Source organism: Aquarana catesbeiana, linkage group LG13 (genome assembly GCF_042186555.1).
Source record: "Aquarana catesbeiana isolate 2022-GZ linkage group LG13, ASM4218655v1, whole genome shotgun sequence".
In the NCBI taxonomy this organism is placed as follows: Eukaryota; Metazoa; Chordata; class Amphibia; order Anura; family Ranidae; genus Aquarana; species Aquarana catesbeiana.
Genome location: NC_133336.1, coordinates 76203105 through 76220519, shown reverse-complemented (window position 1 = coordinate 76220519; position 17415 = coordinate 76203105). Strand labels below are relative to the sequence as shown.

Genomic DNA, 17415 nt, shown 5'->3' with positions numbered 1-17415 from the left:
AACTATTTTATTTAGCAGAATATGAAATAGTTAAGCTATAAGTTCATGGTCACTGAAGCAGCCATGGGCTCATAGCAGAAGGGAAATGCAGCCGAGGTAAGGCATAATGACCTGAGCAGCTGAAAGCGGTGGCAGCAAAAAGGTTAAAGGACCAACAAATAGAAACACCACTGGTAGAAGCATCAAGCCAATTCTCTCGTTTCAGACTGATGTGCACTGCATCCATAAGAGCCGAAAAACTGCCCTAATTTGGCCACAGTAGACTGAATCCTCCAGTAGAATCTCATCAGTCAAAGACTGGAGTGACTCAGACAGTGCATCTAAGGCCAATGGCTCAAAAGCTGCTAAGTCTGCGGGCCGTTGTGCTGTGAAAACAGCAAAATCTTCCGGTACCAGACTGTATTCAGTAGCTGGTGTTGTGTCCAAACGTCAATTCGTCCAAATCAGCAATTACTGATGATTTAAAGAAAGCGGAAGGGACGTGGTTTGATTTTCTGCCGAGTTGCCCATTTTGTCAGGACACGGGAAATCAGTAAGAGAATCTGCAGGAAAAGGCGTGAGAGCTCTCGTGGCCTCTGTGGTCAATGTCAGCAAATAACTGGGTGATTTGGGCTACAAAGTCTTGGATGACCATAATAAAAACCGCAGGCAAAAAGGCAGAGTAACTGGCTACACTCAAATGAGCTAAGTAGGATTCTGATAATAGAACAGACTCTAGTAGCATAGGGCAGCATGATTCTAAGCTGCAGACATTGGCAATATAAATAGGTATACTGCAGGCAGCACTTGATAAAGCTTGACTTCCACTCCCATCTCATGGCTCACGTAGGAGAGAAAGCCTCAGATGCTCAGAAAATCTAAATAATCTAGTAGCAGATGGTTTCTGGAGATGACCTAAGCCACTGTTGGCCCGCAGAGGAAACAGGTCAAAGTTCCAAGTGGCTTTTGCAAACAAGAGCAATAGAAGGGGAATGCCTTCCTCGTCACTGTATGGTGGAAAGGAGCGCAGAGTGCGAGGCTCCACCCAGCATATGACATCAGGGCACAATCCCATAAGTAAATGAGGTAGCTCCAGATGCTTAGCCCAATCAGCTAACTTACAAAGTGGGCCTTCAGAGACAGGGAAAGCATGGAGGTAATGCCAGTGCCTCTGGACCTGGAAAGCTCTTCACAACTAACATGTTACCAGAATGTCTGAAAAGGACCCTATGCAGAACCGAGTGCACAAATGTTACTTCTAGGCTATCGCAGCAACATCCACCAGGGAGCACTCCAAAAGTCCGGTTGAAGGCAGTTGTGCCAGATCAATGCAACTGAAGAGACAAGGCTCCAGCAATAACATAGAGAAGAGTCTTGACTTTAAAAAGATTCAAATAAAAAACGGTTCCAATGAAAAAGTTGAGTTAACACAGTGCTGCAGAAAAAAAAGGTATACTGGTAATTGGGGTTATCCTGGACTAACTTTCAGTTATGTTGAGTCCAATCCAAATGTAGGCAAGCACTACAACCTGAAATTTAAAAAGACTGCCTGTTTTCCTTAATGGACAAGTAACAAATACAGAGCTGAAATGTAGGGATGAGCCGAACACCCCCCCTGTTCGGTTCGCACCAGAACATGCGAACAGGAAAAAAGTTCGTTCGAACATGCGAACACCGTTAAAGTCTATGGGACACGAACATGAATAATCAAAAGTGCTAATTTTAAAGGCTTATATGAAAGTTATTGTCATAAAAAGTGTTTGGGGACCTGGGTCCTGCCCCAGGGGACATGGATCAATGCAAAAAAAAGTTTTAAAAACGGCCGTTTTTTCAGGAGCAGTGATTTTAATAATGCTTAAAGTCAAACAATAAAAGTGTAATATCCCTTTAAATTTTGTACCTGGGGGGTGTCTATAGTATGCCTGTAAAGGGGCGCATGTTTCCTGTGTTTAGAACAGTCTGACAGCAAAATGACATTTTGAAGGAAAAAACTCATTTAAAACTACTCGCGGCATTTGCATTGCCGACAATACACATAGAAGTTCATTGATAAAAACGGCATGGGAATTCCCCAAAGGGGAACCCCGAACCAAAATTAAAAAAAAAAAAATGACGTGGGAGTCCTCCTAAATTCCATACCAGGCCCTTCAGGTCTGGTATGGATATTAAGGGGAACCCCGGCCAAAATTAAAAAAAAAAAATGACGTGGGGTTCCCCCTAATTCCATACCAGACCCTTCAGGTCTGGTATGGATTTTAAGGGGAACCCCGCGCCAAAAAAAAAAAAAAAAACGGCGTGTGGTCCCCCCAAAAATCCATACCAGACCCTTATCCGAGCACGCAACCTGGCAGGCCGCAGGAAAAGAGGGGGGGACGAGAGTGCGGCCCCCCTCCCTCCTGAACCGTACCAGGCCACATGCCCTCAACATTGGGAGGGTGCTTTGGGGTAGCCCCCCAAAACACCTTGTCCCCATGTTGATGAGGACATGGGCCTCATCCCCACAACCCTGGCCGGTGGTTGTGGGGGTCTGCGGGCGGGGGGCTTATCGGAATCTGGAAGCCCCCTTTAACAAGGTGACCCCCAGATCCCGGCCCCCCCCCTGTGTGAAATGGTAAGGGGGTACATAAGTACCCCTACCATTTCACGAAGAAAGTGTCAAAAATGACAAGAGACAGTTTTTGACAATTCCTTTATTTAAATGCTTCTTCTTTCTTCTATCTTCCTTCATCTTCTGGTTCTTCTGGTTCTTCCTCCGGCGTTCTCGTCCAGCATCTCCTCCGCGGCGTCTTCTGTCTTCTTCTCCTCGGGCCGCTCCGCACCCATGGCATGGGGGGGAGGCTCCCGCTCTTCTCTTCTTCTTTTCTTCTCCGGGCCGCTCCGCAATCCATGCTGGCATGGAGGGAGGCTCCCGCTGTGTGACGGCGCTCCTCGTCTGACAGTTCTCAAATAACGGGGGGGGGGGGGGGGGGGGCGGGGCAAACGGTGACTTGACGGGACTTCCCTGTGGCATTCCCCGTGACGTCACAGGGAAGTCCCGTCAAGTCACCGTGCGTCAGAGGGGGGCGGGGTCACCGGGTGGCCCCGCCCCCCCCCCGTTATTTAAGAACTGTCAGACGAGGAGCGCCGTCACATAGCGGGAGCCTCCCTCCATGCCAGCATGGATTGCGGAGCGGCCCGGAGAAGAAAAGAAGAAGAGAAGAAGAGAAGAAAAGAAGAAGAGAAGAGCGGGAGCCTCCCCCCCATGCCATGGGTGCGGAGCGGCCCGAGGAGAAGAAGATAGAAGACGCCGCGGAGGAGATGCTGGACGAGAACGCCGGAGGAAGAACCAGAAGAGCCAGAAGAACCAGAAGATGAAGGAAGATAGAAGAAAGAAGAAGCATTTAAATAAAGGAATTGTCAAAAACTGTCTCTTGTCATTTTTAACATTTTTGACACTTTTTTCATGAAATGGTAGGGGTACTAATGTACCCCCTTACCATTTCACACAGGGGGGGGGGGGCCGGGATCTGGGGGTCACCTTGTTAAAGGGGGCTTCCAGATTCCGATAAGCCCTCCGCCCGCAGACCCCCACAACCACCGGCCAGGGTTGTGGGGATGAGGCCCTTGTCCTCATCAACATGGGGACAAGGTGTTTTGGGGGGCTACCCCAAAGCACCCTCCCAATGTTGAGGGCATGTGGCCTGGTACGGTTCAGGAGGGAGGGGGGCCGCACTCTCGTCCCCCCCTCTTTTCCTGCGGCCTGCCAGGTTGCGTGCTCGGATAAGGGTCTGGTATGGATTTTTGGGGGGACCCCACGCCGTTTTTTTTTTTTTGGCGCGGGGTTCCCCTTAAAATCCATACCAGACCTGAAGGGTCTGGTATGGAATTTAGGGGGAACCCCACGTCATTTTTTTTAAAATTTTGGCCGGGGTTCCCCTTAATATCCATACCAGACCTGAAGGGCCTGGTATGGAATTTAGGGGGACTCCCACGTCATTTTTTTTTTTTAATTTTGGTTCGGGGTTCCCCTTTGGGGAATTCCCATGCCGTTTTTATCAATGAACTTCTATGTGTATTGTCGGCAATGCAATAGCCGCGAGTAGTTTTAAATGAGTTTTTTCCTTCAAAATGTCATTTTGCTGTCAGACTGTTCTAAACACAGGAAACATGCGCCCCTTTACAGGCACACTATAGACACCCCCCAGGTACGAAATTTAAAGGGATATTACACTTTTATTGATTGACTTTAAGCATTATTAAAATCACTGCTCCTGAAAAAACGGACGTTTTTAAAACTTTTTTTTGCATTGATCCATGTCCCCTGGGGCAGGACCCAGGTCCCCAAACACTTTTTATGACAATAACTTGCATATTAGCCTTTAAAATTAGCACTTTTGATTTCTCCCATAGACTTTTAAAGGGTGTTCCGCGGCATTCGAATTTGCCGCGAACACCCCAAATTGTTCGCTGTTCGGTGAACTTGCGAACAGCCAATGTTCGAGTCGAACATGAGTTCGACTCGAACTCGAAGCTCATCCCTACTGAAATGTAAACAAACTATGCAGAATAACGAATAAGGGCCCTTTCACACAGACGTGTCCGTATACGGGCTCCGCTTTGCTCAGCAGGGATCGCTCCGTCGATTCCCGCTGAGCAGGCAGATGACAGGTCCGTCTCTGCACACTGTGCAGGGACGGACCTGTCAGAGCGCCGCTTTCCTCTATGGGGGATCGGATGAAGATGGACCATAGAGTCCGTTTTCATCCGATCCGCCAGACGGATGGTAAAATAGGGTTTCCTCCATCACACTTTAGCGGATCGGATGTCAGCGGACATGTCACCGCTGACATCCGTCGCTCCATAGTCCTGTATGGAGCATCCGTTCAGTTCCTCCTAAAAAACTGACAGGCGGACCTGAATGGTCTGCCCGTGTGAAAGGGGCCTAAGACAAAATATTTCTAAACAAAACTGACAGTTAATTCTTTTTTCCCTTGCTTGAAAAATATTTGTCAGAATGGTGAAACCAGTTACTGTATTAACTCAGCTAACATCAACTTGGCACCATGCAAGTATGCAAGTATGCAAAACTGAACATCAGTGTGGTAGTCAGTGCTACTACATTGAAATAAATATATTCTAAATATATATATATATATATATATATATATATATATATATATATATATATATATATATATATATATATATATAAATACTCGTGCTAGAAGTGAAAAAAATGTGAGCAGAATAATTAACAGCAAATTATATAAACTTCAGCTGCTGTACACAAGGTGCTATTCACTTGACAAACTGAAAAAAAAATGATATATATTATAGCACTTGCAATAGTGCAAAACAACTAAATATAAGCAAATAATTAATAAATAGGCGAATGTCCATATATTAGTGAACGATGTGCTCCAATCTATAAAGTGAAAAAGTGCTCCAAAATTCGAGGTGCGCCACACCCCCTCCTGTGTCCCCACTCACTGGATGGAATGGACTCCTAGTTTATCAGTCTGGAGGTCGTTCAGGCATAGAATTTTGGCCAGGGATAGCAAATTCACATCAGTATGCAAAGAAGATCTCACATGATCATAGTAGTCATACGTGGATAACGGTGCCCAAAATGAGATAAAAGAAGGGGACTATAGTGAAGTACTGCTTGGCAACATGTTTACTGCGCAAATAAAAATGGATACTTGCAAAATAGATGTTAAAAAAAAAAAGCATTTAACAGCAAGAGATTCAAGATCGGTGTGCGTTCCACCGACAACCGGGAATTGCGTCGTCTGGACTTGAAACCGGAAACTGCGTCAACACGCCCTGCCACAGGCCATCATCAAGGACTTTGACGCAATTTCCGGTTTCAAGTCCAGACGACGTCATTTCAACAGCGCTCTTGCACGTGCACCATGGTGAACCAAGAGGCGAAATGTCGTGTGGCATCATACAGGTAAAAAAACAGCCAGACACAAGCAAAAAAGGTACACTTTTGCAAACACCCACAGCTAGCCCAAAACTCCCCCATATGGTCACCGCGCACAGGTGTCCAGCTCTAGCTAGCTTGACTGACTGTTACACTCATTGACACCCCACAATAAGTAAATAAAGGGGTTTTACTTACCCGTCCAGGCGCAGGGCAGCTTAGAAACTAAGAGCCCAATCTTCACCCATCACAGCGGGTTCCTGTCACTTGAGGACCTTCAAGGACTAGGTACCCTTTTCATGTTTGGGGTCCACTCCCTTGGACCTGTACAGCACCCTGCAGGAATGCCTTAGCGCTGTGGTGTCCAGGATTCCACTTTGCAAGGTCCAGCGCCCTGAGGTCGCATTACAGGCAAAACCTTGCAGGATCTTGAGTCTTCTTTGCAAGGTTCTGGTACCATTTATCTAAGCACATAGAGCCTGTGTCAAATGGATCCGATCAATCCCTTGATTCATTTAAGAACTGTTTGTGGGACTAGAGACCAGGAACTCAGAGAGCTCAAACAAACGTGCCCATTCACCTTGCAAACAAAAAAACGGATTTACTTCCTGTATGGGAAGGGTTATATAGAGTATCACTTCCTGTCTAAGACTTTGTCTACCAGTGTCCATTCACCTAGAAATGGCGTATAACCCAGTAGGTAAGGAATATTAGCCTGTGTCCCATGATGTATGAAAAAGAAAGTTTTTTTTTTTTTTTAAATATCTACTGGGACCCCTTGATTGCATAGGTTATGTTCTGGAAAAGGTGACTATACTTTAAGGGAATTCTATAGTCTCATCATAAGCTTTTGTTTTATAGATGTAAACCCAGGTCACCGCACATGGTGTGAACAATCTTTCAAATAAAAACAAAGTGCAGTATTTCTGGTCCTCTTTTCAGTATATACAGTAAAGTTTTATATCTGTTTACAATGTAGGCAAGCCCTTACTTGTCACTGTATGACGTGACGTGAGTAGCCGTTGCCTTAAGACGAGCAATGTTAATCCTTTCAGAAATTTCTTCCACTGTTTCAATGTCCACGGACTCATCGGCTTCACTCTAAAAACGAAAAAAAAAACACCCCATGCATTACTAATGCAGAAACGTTAACAATTCTATAGTAGCTAATGTCTGGGCACTGGGACCTCAACACTAGGACACTGGAGTTAAAAAAGCACAGCGCAAAGAGTAAATTACATCAAGCCCACAGAAAGAGACAACATGCAGAAATACACCCTGCAATTTTAAGTGTGAAATGTCACAGGGCTGCACTGAATTGACATTATGCCAAAGGTCCTGGTTCCAGAAGTTAATGCTTTGCTATTTCTACCTCAAAATTTTCAAACAGTGTAACATGCTCAAATAAATGTAAAAATACTGAAGTCTGCCATTCCAATGTACAACCACAATTCCAAAAAGTTGGGATGCTGTTTAAAATCTAAATAAAATAGAATGCAATGATTTGCAAATCCTATAAACTCATATTTTATAAACAATAGAAAACATATCAAACGTTTAACCACTTCGCACCCGTAGGGCGTCCAGGAACGTCCTTGACTTCCTGGGGCTATATCATCTGAAAGATGCCTGCAGCTACAGACATCATTCAAATATCGGCTTTTTCACCCTGAGATTCCCTACACCATAAAAACGATCATAGTGGCTGTTCCCCCGCTTGATCGTTCTTACGGCCCGCCGCCCTCCAGTGCTTCTACTGACTCACCGCTTCCATCAGTGAGTTGGAGACAGGATCCGCCGCCCCCGGATGGTGATCATAGAGATTTCGGGCGGACCAGATGGTCGCCGGAGTCTCTATGATCGTTTGGAGGCCAGGCGCGATGTTATGACGTTACGCCCGGCCTCTGCATTAAAGAAAAAAACGGCGCCAAGTACAGAAATGAATGTGGCCAAGTACAGAGATATCCTGGACGAAAACCTTCTCCAGAGTGCTCAGGACCTCAGACTGGGCCGAAGGTTTACCTTCTAACAAGACAATGACCTTAAGCACACAGCTAAAATAACAAAGGAGTGGCTTCACAACAACTTTGTGACTCTGTTCTTGAATGGCCCAGCCAGAGCCCTGACTTAAACCCAATTGAGCATCTCTGGAGAGACCTAATAATGGCTGTCCACCAACGTCCAACCTGACAGAACTGGAGAGGATCTGCAAGGAGGAATGGCAGAGGATCCCCAAATCCAGGTGTGAAAAACTTGTTGCATCTTTCCCAAAAAGACTCCTGGTTGTATTAGATCAAAAGGGTGCTTCTACTAAATACTGAGCAAAGGGTCTGAACACTTAGGACCATGTGATATTTCAGTTTTTCTTTTTTAATAAATCTGCAAAAATGTCAACAATTCTGTGTATTTCTGTCAATATGGGGTGCTGTGTGTACATTAATGAGGAAAAAAATTAACTTAAATGATTTTAAATGGCTGCAATATAACAAAGAGTGAAAAAATTAAGGCGGTCTGAATACTTTTCGTCGCCACTGTAGATCCTTCACCACTGACTCCACCAGTTGTTCTCCTCCTAGTGTGTATGATGCATGGATGTTTTTAACCCCCAAATCTAACCTTACATTTATCAACATTAAACCTCATTTTCCACAGTGTCACCCAAATAAATAGTGTATTGAGGTCAGCTTGTAGGTTGGAGACATCCTGTAATGATGTAATTCCACTGCATAGCTTGGTGTCATTTACAAATATCGAAATAGTACTTTTAATCCCAGACCCTATATAATTTATAAATATGTTAAAAAGTAAGGGTTCCTAAAATTTTTCACAGAGCATACTTTATCCCATACAAACTCCACGGGGTAGATTCCAACATTACTACATGTTGCTGAAGATGTTCACAGCCAGTGGGCAACTTCATACATGTATTCTGATCCTGCCCTGCAATTGCTATGTATTGGCAGGAGGTTCTAGATGTCATCATCCCTGTGGTGCATATCCCTGACTCCCCCATCACACAGGTTATGTCTGCTTGGCCTAGAACTAGCCCCTAGGCTAGCAAGGAGAATTAATTTAAGCCTCCTCCTATTTTATGTCCAGAAAGCTATTGTCCTTCATTGGAAGAATTGAAGTTGGTCAATTCCACTTTGCCCTTGTATCAGGCACATGTTGCAATAGAAGTTGTCTGACTAAATTTAATAAAGTTTGGTTTTGTTGGTTGGATAACTCCTCAAATGCCACTCCTATGGATTTCTAAAAATGTATGAATCAGCATCTTAGCTGATATGGTTTCTGAATGGGTATGAATCCTTTATGTAGAAGTATTTCATGCTTGAGCCTTGTACCCTTTATTATTTTAGATTAGATTTGCAGTATCAGTATCATTTCTAAGCCTGTAGACATTAATTTACACCTTGGCCGCATGTGGGGAACTGTGTCTAACTTTGGCAAAATTCAAGTATACTATGTCCACAGGCACTCCTTTGCGTTTTTGCTTACCTCCTTATAAAAAAGAAATCAGATTTTCAGACCCCAAAACTTGTTCAAAGGGATACATGGGTATGGGGGGAGCAAGCACTTTGTCAGGGTGTTTGCAATCTGCACAGAGGAAGACCTGGAAAAGTCTCTGGTCTTAGATGCTCTAAAGCAGTGGTTCTCAACCTCAGTCCTCAAGTACCCCCAACGGGCCATGTTTTCAGATTTTCCTTTACTTTGGACAGCGGCTTTAAATCAATATCAATGACATGGTATTGATATAAGCTATTTTATCTAAGGGAAGTTCCCAAAACATGGCCCGATATGAGTACTTGAGAACTGAGGTGGAGAACCACTGCTCTAAAGGACCCAAGACTGAGACTGACAATGGTAAAAGCAACGGCCTGTTACTCAAGTTTCAGTGGCGCGTACTACATCAATAGGAGCAGAAATGATCTCTGAACTCAGGAGTAATGGTAGAAGACACACTGCCAGCGCCGGGAAGTCGACGGTAAAGGGCCGCTAAAACTAGCAGCGCTTTACCACCAACACCTGCGCGCTGGCAGTGTGAAAGGGATCGTTTTTGCAGTGCTTTTCGGGCGCTAGCGGGGCGATTTTACCCCCCGCTAGTGGCCGAATAAAGGGTTAAAAGCGCATGCAACAGGCGCTTCGGCAGTGCTGCCCACCGATTTCAATGGGCAAGGGCGCTTTAGGAGCAGTGTATACACCGCTCCTAAAGACCCTCACAGAATCTGTTTGCAGGACTTTTCTTGCCATCCTGCCAGCGCAGTGCCCCAGTGTGAAAGCTCTCTGGCTTTCACACTGGGATTGCAGATGAGGCTTTTTTCAGGTGCTTTACAGGCGCTATTTTTAGCGCTAAAGTGCCTGAAAAACGCCTCTAGTTTGAAAGGGGTCTAAGCGTTCAGGTGAAAACTGTAGTGACTCAGAGTCATTCTCACCAGCAGAGGGCATCAATTGGCACACTAAAGCAGCCCCAGAACTGTAAGCAGAATGTGAGCTGGGGGTACCCAGTACAGTGGGACTGCACCCACATGTCTAGAATCAGACATGAGACCATGTGGTGGTGGGCACAACATAAGGCTCAACATCACCAGTGAGGAGCTGCTTCCTCAACGCCGTATGGAAAAAAGAGCATGTGTGAACAACACTCTACCCAGGGGATGACATCAGCAATTAGTCCCACAGTGCTAACCTCTTCCACGTTGAAAATTATAAAAAACAACCAGTGAAACATGAGGTAGCTCGCAGTGCTTGGCACTTTCACAAAGGGAGTCTTCAGAGAAACACAGGACAAAGTGCTAAGGGCAATGTCAGCAGCTCTAGACCTGAAAAGCACTTCACTACTAACTTTGGAAACCACCCTATGTGGAACCCAGTGCCCAAATGTCACTTCCAGGCTATCCACACAATGTTCAGTCCAGCAACAGCACTCCAAAAGTCGGGCCAAGGTTTGTTTGTTTTTTTACACAGCAGAGTTTTAGCTCAATCAACCTAGGTCACTAGCAGAAAACTAAGCCATGCTGGAAGTAGAAGGTGTTAATCCTGGGCTGGCCTACAGGGTTTTTTGTTTGCCAGTGTCTAATCCTACTGTAGGGGGCTGTATAAAAAGAAGGTGGACCTACTAACAGGCAATAATGAAACAAAGATCCCTACCATGTTCACTACCTTTAAAAGGCAGCCCGGGCCACCTAAAATTTGTATTTCAGTTTTTGGCAGATACTGCATAGTTAACCTGTCTTATCTTTTCTATTTCCTAGGGCTCTATCTGTAAGATCATTTTGCTTGAGTTCATAGCTTGTATACCAGCTGTGGCCACAATAAAATTGTCCCACTTTCCACGCTGGAATTTTTATTTCATAATTTTGCAGGATAGGTGTTGCTGGAACACACAAAGGGGGCCGGTAACACCCAAAACGCACAGGTGAACAGAAAATATAGACAATTAGAGCAGTGAAATCTTCCTCTGAGTATCTGAGATACAAAAGAAAATAAGAGCTGGCTTACTCTTCCACACAAAACATCACTATGGAATTGACTGACCCATTAACCTTTCAAGAAGATTTTCTAATATAAAAAAATTCTGGGACCCACTGTCTTAATGTCTTAAGCCTTGGGATTTGCCATTGCATACAGAACATTTCAGAAAATAAATACTAAGCAGCACTAAGTCAGGAATTCGAATTCACAATGCATATGGTTAAAACTAGGAAACTTTTTTATTGTAAATAAAAGCACTCACTTCATCCTCACTCTGTGAATTCTGTTCACTTTCTCGTGCGCTACTATTGTAACCGGTATCCGAGGGAAGGTTTTCATCTTGCTCATTTATTGTTGGAAAATCAGTGACCACATCACCTTTCCTGTCTTTATCTTCTTTGTCCTGCTGAGATTTATTTGGTGTTTGCTGATTAACCTCTGAATCATCTTCTGTCTGCACCTCTACAGTACTACATGCGGATTCTACAGGAGGTCCATTGTCTTGTTCCAAAGAAATACAGGCGCTTTTAGCCTCTGGATTTTTTGGATCCTGGTCACTTTCAGCAGCTGCATTTTCAGGATCCTGGTCCCTTTCAGCGGCTGGATTTTCAAGATCCTGGTCATTTTCAGACACTGTATTTTCAGGATCTTGGGTATTTTCAACTGCTGGATTTTCAGGATCTTGGGCATTTTCGGCTGCTGGATTTTCAGGATCTTGGGCATTTTCGGCTGCTGGATTTTTAGGATCCTGGGCATTTTCAGCCACTGTATTTTCAACATTCCAGTCACTTTCAGCTGCATGATTCACAATAATTGTTTGTGAGGGACTTCCAGCTTCTTTATCTGTGGAACCATCAGAGCTTTTCTGTATAGACCTTAAGGAATCCTGGTTATTGGTATCTTGTAAAAATGCCCTACTTGCAATATCTGACTTTTTAGACTCATTTCCGTAAACCATTATCTGAGATGGGATTGCGCTAATTTCCTCAGTTTCTCCCATTTTCTTTACTGATGGAGTCAAAACCTCCTGCTCCGCAGAAGTAACAGGATCTTTAGGTCTACTTTGATCCTTCACCATATTAGCAGCATTGTCAGTTTCCAAGATGGATATTCCTTTGCATTCCTTACTATTTTCCCTTTCTGCATTTTTCTCACTCGCCGAAACAATCACTGCAGATTTCAAGAACGAATAATTTGTCAATTTATTGGCATCTATCACCACTGCAGGTTTACTGGTCATCAATATAATTTTGGGTTTAGCAGCAGAATCCTGTGGGCTGGAGCTTAGGGCAGTAGTCGTTGAGCACTTTAGTATTGGTAGGCCTCCTGTTCGAAGGGGAACACCAGTGGATGTAATAACTCCACAACCACTACTAGCGTACGACAAAACTTTGGTGGCAGATGGAGACACCTCACTGCTAGCTCTAGGCGGTGTTCCTATTCGTAGTGTAGCAATTTTAGATGGACTTGTTGGAATTACTGTAACCCCGGATTTAACTGGGCTGATCTTAGAAAGAGAGACCGTTTGTAGAGCAGGTGTGGGAGGAACAGATGATGACCCAGTGGTAGCAAAAGCAGGAGTGGCATCGTCAGTCTTGGTTTTAAGAGGTAGTTGAATACTCACTGCAGGACCTTAGGGTGAAAAAAAAAGTATTTTGGTTAGCTTTGAAATATCTAAATATTCTGAAGTGCCCATAGGGTAACAGATGTGGTACAACAAATACTACATTCATGAGAAAATCATCTGAATGGATATTTATCAAGCATGGAGGTTTCTTTTCTTTTAGCTTAGTAAATGATTTTCTTTCAATTAGGTCTAAAATAAGGATGCTCACATATGATGTCAGGATCCCCATCTGTAGGTTCAAAGGAATCAAGTGTTGGTATAACAAATCATTTTAGAATCCCAAAACTGAAGCAAGTATGGAGGGGTGAAAAGGAAGAAAAAAAAGAAAAAAGTGCAACACAACATCATATTTCGTTGTAGCAAGTACGCAATTTATAGAGTTCGCATGATGAATAAAAACTGTGCTATTTTCTGCAGAAGCTAAAAACCGTGTAGTGTTTCGAAAGATAGAATTTTTGTACTCACCGTAAAATCCTTTTCTTGGAGTGAATTGAAGGATACAGAAAGTAAATAACCTTTGTGTTATACTGCCACTCACAGGAGGATTGAGCACTGGCAAAAAATCTAAACTGTGGGCCAGCCCAAGGTATAATCAATTCCTCCCTCTACCAGCATGTCTCAGTTTTGCACCAAAGCAGTGCTGACAGCATGATCATAAACACAAAGGGGTGGGACCCTTGTTCCTTAAAGTACTGCAGGAAAAGGAGTTTGGAGAGTACAGAAATCCTCTCTTTCCTGCACATTAAAAAGGGACACAGGGGTGTTAAACCTTCTGCATGTCCAAAAACAGTCCAATTGAGGGGTGGGAAACTGTTATAGTTAAACTGGGAGAGTGTAAGCAGTTTGCTGAGGACTGCCTACAGCTTAAAGAGCAGCTTCAGCCAGGTTTCCAAAAACTAAAAGTCAGCAAGTACAAAAACTCTAGACAGTCACCTGTCCAGGAATCCAGCCCAGTCCTCACCTGAGCAATCTTTGGGTCCCTGGCATGTTACCTGTGGGAAGCTGGCTGCGATTTCTTGTGGCTTTACAGCCAGTGTCCAACCTCTCTGCGCCCTGTGAATAGTCTTGCAGCCTCCTGGGACCTGCAACGTTTCTTAGAAGTTGCAGACAGGGAGGGAGGGGACTGTACTTCTGAGGGCTCTGGAGAATAAGAGAGACTTTGCCAGGGATGGCACTGAAACCCACTGAAGATTTCTGCGATCAGTGTACACAAGCAGTCAAGCATATGTGGTCAAAAAGACCTTAATGGACATGGAGGACCCCACCCAATAGACCTGAGGAAGATTCTGATGAAGAGGGCTAAGATTGTAGGGACTAAGGGTCATCTGTAGCAGCTAGACTGTCCCCTGGTTGGTTCTTAAGACATGTAGCACCCGCATTATGGTAATGTAACTTGGCCTGAAGTGCAAGGCAAGACCTCAATTCCTCACAAACCGAAGGCAGCTGGTGCTGATGAGGGCCAAGCAGTTAAAGGCGACCAGGTCACTAAGTGGGCACTGGTAATGCACTAGAAATTGGAGATCGAGGTCACGTGATAACAGAAGCAGCAGTGGGATGGTACTTCCTCTTACTCTGACGGGTAAAAACAGCACCTACAACATTCGACCCAGTGGGTGACAGCTGATGACTCCGTGCCTCTATAGTAACCCTTACTATAGTGAACTGGCTGTGGCAAGAAATCTAAAATGGGGAACAACTGTGTGGCCACTAAAAGTAGCTCCTAGTGCTTAAGCTTGACCAGCCATTCTTATGGAATCTTAAGAGACAGGTCCACACTTAAGGTTGTGCCATGGCTGCTTATCCACGTTAACCTAACTAGTAATTCGGGCCTGGAAAGCACCACAATGCAGAGCCCAGTGCCCAATGGTCACATTCCAGCCTAGCCCTGTACATCTGTCCAGTGAGGTCTGAGTTCAGCCTCAAAAGCTAGGCTGAGGAAATGCCCTTCCAGAGAGTTTCCATATAGAGTCTTCTCAAGGAGCAATGTAGTGAGGAAACTTTATTGAAGTTGATGAACGAGCAGTGCATAAAATAAAATAAAAAGCAACAAAGAAAGGCAGCACAGAAAAGAAGGAAAAAAAAAAAGGATTTTTGGCTTACCTGTAAAGTGCTTTACTTGGAGTACATCACAGGACACAATATATTCATCTATTAAGGCAGGTTTATGCTTCTACCTTTAGATGGTTGGACCGAGGCAAGAAAAAAAAAAAGACAGGAAATCCCCTCCTAGACAGAACCCCTCCCAGTTCAGTTAGGCAGGGCTTCATTTTTTTGTAGCAAGCCATGAACCATAAAGGAAGAGCGGTGTCCTGCAATGTACTCAAAGAAAAGGATTTTAACGGTAATCCAATAATCCCCTTTTCTTTATCCTGCATCCCAGGATTCAAGGTATCTTCATATCCATTACAATAGCAAAGTCCCAAAGCCTGATGATGAATAGATTAGGAAGCACCAACACTCCTGGTAGAATTAACCATCACTGAAAACTGTGGAACTTTAGATCGTAAGCTTGAGAAATAAAGTGATAGATCCACTGGTAGATTTGGAGCTTGCGTGATCCTTCCTTGGACCTTCAGGAAACACAAAGAGGAAATCAGACTGACAAAGTTCAGAAGTCGAATTTAGGTAGCACAAAAATTCAAGATGTGAAAAACCTTGTCCCCGGGCTTCTATGATTTAGGACAGAAAGAAGGCAACCTAATGTCCTTGGTGAGACGGAACAAAGAAATCACCTTAGGTAACAAAGACAGCTGAGGCCATAGAACCATCGTGTCCCGGCGGAGGAACAGAATGGTTCCTTACAGGTAGGAGCAGCCAATTATGAAACTTTCCGAGCTGAATAGCAATCAGAAAAATAATGGTGTCACAAGGACTAATGGAATATCCCTTATGGGTTTAAATGGAGATTTCTTTAAAACAGAAAATATCAAGTTGAAGTCCTACAGAGTCTGTGTCTTAACTAGTGGAACAATACGCGTTAAGCCTTGTACAAAGGCATGCACTAAGGAATGAGAAGCAGTCTCTGAAAATGGATCCCCAAGGCTGAAATCTGACTTTTTTTTTAAATTAAAATAAAGTTTATTGAGCATAATATTCAGTACGGAGTTTACATACATTAAACGGGTGCAACAGGCACCTAACACAGGATTAAATGTCTGACAAATCACATCTGCAGCTGAGATAATCCCAGTCATTGTCATTTGCTTGTAACCATAGCATTTCAAGTTTATAATTAGTAAAGGTAGGGCTTGTACGTGACAACTCGCCACATCGGGATGGCAGGGGACAGAGGCGGCGTCATTTAGTGTAGTCAGTATATCCTACTGTCTGAGGGTGAGTAAGGGATCGGGGGCGTATAGTATGGTCCAAGCCCTAATGCAGGGAGAGGGAGATACTCCTAATTTTCACAGGTGGAGGAGTCATCTACCCATCTGTCCCAGATTTTATTGTATTTGCCTGGGCAACCACGGTGGAGGTATAGAACCTTTTTATAAGGGAGGGTGATGTTCACTGTCCTTTTCCATTGCTGGATAGTAGGGGAGGAGGCTCTGAGCCAAAGTTGGGCTATCTGCATGTGGGCCGTGAAAAGGGCTTCTTGTAGAAAGGTGGCTAAGTATTTCTCTTCCTCTGAAATGGGGAGGAGGCCGAGTAAACATTGGCGTGGGCAGAGTGTCAAAGGGGAGCCAATAATGTCATGAAGGAATTTTACGATTTGTGTCCAGTATTGCTGAAGGGGGGGGTACCATATCAGGTGGTAGAAGGTACTGTCAGGGTTGCCACACCTAGGGCAAACTGAGACAACGCTCGATTTGTATTTTGAGAGGCGTGAGGGGGTAATGTATGACCTGTGATGGATGTAGAGGTGCGTGAGTCTATTTGATAATTTAGGGGACATTTTTTTTACAGGACTCTAGTATTGCCATTCCTCATCGTCAAGCTCCCCCAGGTCGGATTCCCATGTAGTTTTCAATCGATAGGCGTGGGCCGAGGGTGTGAGAAGCTGATTGTATAGAGTAGAGATGAGTTTCTTGGGATCATTTCCCAGGACCATGTCTACCAGGGTCACAGTCTCTAGCCTGGGGATAGAGGCACCAAACTGGGTTTGGAGGGCGTGTCGTACCTGGAGGTATTGGAAAAGCATATGGTTGGGGAGGGAAAATTCTTCCTTGAGGGCCTGAAATGATCTAACTGTGCCGTCTGATATAACTTGGGAGAGGTATATGATGCCCCTGGCGACCCATATGTTGTGATCGGGGATGGTCATCAATTCAGAGAGTTGGGGGTTATCCCATATTGGTGTATGAGCGTGTAAGGGGGGGCTTCGGTATTTTTCATTGCCAGATGCCATATTTTACAGTGATGGGACAGCATGCATCGCCTGTCATCAAGGCAGGGGAGACCCCGATGGTTACAGAAAAGTATCTGAAAA

General features: G+C 44.4%; 1 protein-coding gene across 2 annotated transcripts in view; it reads right to left on the bottom strand.

Moving 5' to 3' along the window:
* The window catches only part of MGA (MAX dimerization protein MGA), a 191213-nt gene that overhangs the window by 57431 nt on the left and 116367 nt on the right, over window positions 1-17415 (bottom strand). For both annotated transcript variants that reach the window (XM_073610788.1, XM_073610787.1), the window contains exons 17-18: window positions 11622-12991; window positions 6879-6988 (exon numbers count right to left, since the gene is read on the bottom strand). In XM_073610788.1, coding sequence (XP_073466889.1) covers window positions 6879-6988; window positions 11622-12991 — 1480 coding nt within the window. The remainder of the gene's footprint in view (window positions 1-6878; window positions 6989-11621; window positions 12992-17415) is intronic.